The sequence below is a fragment of the Penaeus japonicus genome, unplaced genomic scaffold (assembly GCF_977035675.1).
Source record: "Penaeus japonicus unplaced genomic scaffold, GWHDUDI00000001_assembly GWHDUDI00000016, whole genome shotgun sequence".
In the NCBI taxonomy this organism is placed as follows: Eukaryota; Metazoa; Arthropoda; class Malacostraca; order Decapoda; family Penaeidae; genus Penaeus; species Penaeus japonicus.
In genome coordinates, this window is record NW_028234418.1 from 21,465,825 (window position 1) to 21,470,824 (window position 5,000).

A 5,000-nucleotide genomic window follows, 5' to 3' on the forward strand; every position below is an offset into this window, starting at 1 on the left:
AGAGGCGGACGTACAGGTCCATCAGGCAGTGGTGGGTACTCCTCTGTGGCAGGAAACCATACAGCCGCGGAGATAATTTGTCTTGGAGTCGGAACATGAGGCGGGTGAGGAATATACGCTCAAGCACTTTACAGAAACAGGAGGTCAATGAGATTGGCCTGAACTTGTTTGTACCAGGCTTGGGGATGGGCACAACAGTACTTGAAGTCCACGCAAGGGGCACATAACCCCTGATGAAGCAAAGATTGTACAACTGCAGCAAAGGATTACCAGGGACTTTGACGAGGAGGCGGAGGACTTGGTAGGTGACACCATCATCCCCGGGTGCTGTTGACTTACCCCTGGCGAGAGCACGGCGCAGTTCGTCTTCCATGATAAGCAAGTTGTCATCTTCATCCGCTCGTAGTAATGCAGTCATTAGGCGCAAACTGCGAGTGTTCCTGTGAGTGGAGAGAGCCTCTTGAATATGAATGGGAAGATTGCATGCCTGTGCCTGCTCAGACTAGGTATTTATCAAGTCCTGTGCATATTGGGTGGGGCTATGGTGGAAAGCGCTTGGGGTTTCTCTTGATGACTCTGTTAATCAAATGCCACATGGAGCCGACACTGGTCTGATGATTTATGCTATCAGTATACTTCCTCCAAGACTCAGTATGAACACACTGCTGAAGACCAACGAGATCATCTCTGGACGCCTGGTACTGGTGGAGGAGAGCAGGTGTTGGTTGCCTCTGGAAAGCGCGTCCATCTTCCACTGTCTTCCTTTCTGCCAGAAGAATACGTCGATCCAGCGTCCAGGCCTGGGTCTCAAGGTGTCTTTTTACATGTGGTCGTGTCACATAACAGGTGTAAAAGTTGTGTGTAGAGTCAACCAAGGAGGAGTATAGTCTGTCTGGTTACTGGAAATCAAATGTTGATAGAAGACTGGAGATGTAGGAGACATAGTTGGGGCAGTACTTCGGAGGGATAGTGATGCGGAGGCGAGTCTGAGGAAGGGAAGGTCCAACTGGCAGTGTATACTGAAGGCCAAGAGCGATGTGGTCAGAGAAGAGAGCCTGGATGGAGAAACACTTGACTTGCGAAGCCACCAAGCCGGAAGTGATGATGTGGTCAAGCGTGCCTCCTCGGATATGTGTGGCGCCCCCAGTGGGCCAGTGAGTGAGGTGGTGGCGACGGATATATTCAAGGAGAGGCAATCCACTACGGTTCGGCGTGGGGGAGAGATCACCTAAGGCAGGGTGGCGGGCATTAAAGTCACCCATATAAACTATGCCATGAGAAGGAGCAGTAGGGAGAGCAGGGTGGTTGATCCTTCCAGGTGCAGAGTAGATGTTGCAGAGCCGCAGCTTCCCATCACCCACAGTGACTTCAAAGAGCTGGAATGTCATGTTGTTATCAGTAGAGTAGCGCAGGAGTATATGGGTTATTGAAGAATGAATGTAGCTCACGAGGCCGTTTCTGGCATAATGGACATAAGGGATGTAGCCTGGGAGTGGAGGGGCATCTTCCCCGGGCATGTGGCCACCTACAAAAGCTTCTTGGATGAATATAACATGTGGATGGTGGTGACCTATGTATTTTGAGTGAAGCAAGCTTTGAGGTAGTCCTCATTCCACAGGCGTTCCAGGAGATAATGTGAAGCTGCATCCTGCTAGTGAAGTTCGTGTCTAGGTGTACAGGAGACTGGTGGGGACGATGACGTTGAGGCAGTATCACTCTGAGGTGTGATTCGTGGTAGCTTCTTGAAAAGATGGTCACAAATTCTTTCGTAACCAGCAGCGAGGTATTCCATTTTCTCGGAGAAGGTGGTAACAGTTGCAATGATGGTTTGGTTGGAGTCGACGAGTGTGGCGAGGGTGCGCTCAGTGGTAGCTTGCTGGGCTGCCAGACCTTCGATGTGAGACTCAATAGCATCAAAACGTGCTGTGACTGCTGCGCATCGTGCCGTCAAGTTGGAAACGGCCTCACGAAGGGCAAGGATTTGTGGTGACTCAGTCTGGGTAGAAGCTGGAGGTAGTGAGGCAGCGCCTGTTGGTAGTTGTGGTAGTGGTGGCGGTGGTGGTAATGGCTGGGAGGGTTGGGCAGTGTGCGAGGCAGCAGATGGGGAGCGTCTGGCACAGCCGTGCCACACACTCACTCCAGGTTGGTGACAGCGAGGGCATTTCCACATCGTTGTGTCTGGGGTGGGGGGTGAAGACTGCTCCGATGTAGAATTAGCATCAGTGGTGGTGGGCTGCTGGGGATTGCGGTGTGGGCAGGTGCGGGAAGAGTGAGTGCCGGAACACCAGCCACACTTGTCGGAGGAGGCAGAACAGTATCGGGAGATATGTCCAATTCCCCAACACTTGTAGCACCAAGGCTGTTCATCTTTGATCCTTCTAAACTCACTAGGTGGAAGGCAAGGAAGGAAGCTGAAGCAGAATGTTGGTGGTGGTGGGTCTGGAAGGCTCCAGGTGATGACGAGCCTGTTGATGGGTGTGCCATGTTGGTGGAAGCGACGCGCTGTGTATATGCCAGGAAGCTCCTTGGCTAGTGACGGGTCTATGCCGACAGGGTACCGGGTGATAAGATACGAGGGGAATTTTCTCGGTCTGTCAATCGAGTCTTGAACATCAAGCTTCAAGGACAAAAACTCCCCTTCTGTGGCTCTTTGTATGATGTCAGCACGCCTTCGTGAGATGTATACAAAACGGGAGGTGACAGCTGACATTTTCACCTCAGCTAATTCCCGTTCAAGGCAAAATGTCTTAGTAACATCAGAAAGCCACCGAATCTTCACATCCACACCTGGGTTGTCAAGGAACATAAGCTTGACATACGAGTCTCTTGGAGCAAATGCAGGAGGGACATAAGAAGCCTTAGATGACCTGTAGGGATCAAGGTTGTATGGAGAAAGTTTGGGAGCCATAGGTAGAGATGTTTCAGTGAGCTTGGATGACTTAGGAGTGGGAGAGGACGGTTCACTCGAATCCGACACCTGCTCCATGGGTCGCTTGGTAAAGGTGAGAGGCTGAGTGGTAGGGTGGGGGGCCTTAGCTTGGTGATGCAAGGGAGCAGAACCAGAATGATCCATGGGTTTTAATGGTGGCCAGTGATTATCTACGTCATCCTCGTTGTCAGTGAGGGCGAGATCGTCCTCAACATCGGCAAGGGTGCCAGGGCCAGAGTAGTTCATATTGCCAAAATTTTATTAACCTCAGAGTCGGCAACAATCTCTAGCGGGGTATAATGACGTAGGCGTGACGTCACCACGCCATACCCCGTACTGCGCATGCGCAGACCGGGGAAATCCGCGCGAGCGGGAAGCAACGTAAATTTTAAATTTTTTAAGGCTATTTACTGGCTAAGTCCAATACCCTCAAAAACCTATATGCCACAAAACAGTTGACTGGTGCTCACTCTCTATTTCTGCCAAGGATGGAAGCCAGCAGATCGCTAAATCCCCAGAAATTTCCTTAAAAAGTAGAGAGCTCTCTGAGATGTTTGTTTACATCCAAGCGTGGCGCGGGCGAGGGGAGGGAGGGAGGGAGAGAGAGAGAGAGAGAGAGAGAGAGAGAGAGAGAGAGAGAGAGAGAGAGAGAGAGAGAGAGAGAGAGAGAGAGAGAGTGTGTCACCGGACCTACCGAAGTAATGAAGATCAATAAAGTGTGTGAGGGTGGGGGGGAGAGAGAGAGAGAGAGGAGAGAGAGAGGGGGGGGGGGGGGGAGAGAGAGAGAGAGAGGGGAGAGAGAGAGAGAGAGGGAGAGAGAGAGAGAGAGAGAGAGAGAGAGAGAGAGAGAGAGAGAGAGAGAGAGAGAGAGAGAGAGAGAGAGAGAGAGAGAGAGAGAGAGAGAGAGAGAGAGAGAGAGTCACCGGACCTACCGAAGTAATGAAGATCAATAAAGTGTGTGACCTCAAATATTTACGAAAAAAATGTTATTAGAACGAGCTTCTTTGAAGGAAGTATAAGAGAATTAAAGGGACTAAGCTTCATGTGTCTTGAAAATTAACTCCCTGGATTTAGTGTGACAAATAGGTCTTAATTCCTCTTTTATTGCGATTTATTTTGTACATGTGAGAGAGGGTGTTAGACATTCAGAGAGAGAGAGAGAGAGAGAGAGAGAGAGAGAGAGAGAGAGAGAGAGAGAGAGAGAGAGAGAGAGAGAGAGAGAGAGAGAGAGAGAGAGAGAGAGAGAGAGAGAGAGAGAGAGAGGAGAGTGACAGACATTGAGAGAGAGCGAGAGAGAGAGAGAGAGTGAGAGCGAGAGAAAGAGAGAGAGAGAGAGAGAGAGAGAGTGACAGAGAGTGAGAGAGAGAGTGAGAGAGAGAGAGAGAGAGAGAGAGAGAGAGAGAGAGAGAGAGAGAGAGAGAGAGAGAGAGAGAGAGAGAGAGAGAGAGAGAGAAGAGAGTGACAGACATTGAGAGAGAACGAGAGAGAGAGAGAGAGAAAGAGAGAAGAGAGTGACAGAAATTCAGAGAGAGAGAGAAAGAGGAGAAAAAGAAAGAGAAAGACACACACACACACAGAAAGAGAGAGAAAGAGAGAGAGGAGAAAGAGAAAGAGAAAGACAGAGAGAAAGACACACACACACACACACACACACACACACACACACACACACACACACACACACACACACACACACACACACATATATATATATATATATATATATATATATATATATATATAGATAGATAGATAGATAGATAGATAGATAGATAGATAGATAGATAAATGGTAGATATATAGAAGATAGATGGATAGATATAGATATAGATAGATAGATAGATAGAAAGAGAGAAAGAGAGAGAGAGAGAGAAACAAAGACAGGCAAAGATATAGACAAAAAACGACGAAACGGAAAGAAAAGAAAAAGCATAATGGGGGAAACAACAACAGTCAGATCCAAAAAGAAAAGCGCAAGGGATGCGCAATCAGAGGGAGCTCCGAACCGACGTCATCAGCAAGGTAAGAAGGAGGAAAGAGTGAGAGCAAGAGAGGGTAAAGTGGCGGTGCT

At 49.0% G+C, this 5,000-nt stretch overlaps 1 protein-coding gene across 1 annotated transcript in view; it reads right to left on the reverse strand.

Annotated features, from left to right (window-relative positions):
- The window catches only part of LOC147470186 (uncharacterized), a 2,329-nt gene extending 1,911 nt beyond the window's left edge, over nt 1-418 (reverse strand). Inside the window, 1 exon segment of the mRNA XM_086545647.1 lies at nt 1-418. This exon segment is cut by the window's left edge and continues 1,787 nt beyond it. Within this exon segment, the coding sequence (XP_086401773.1) occupies nt 1-418 (418 nt within the window).
- Between the last annotated feature and the right edge of the window lie 4,582 nt (nt 419-5,000).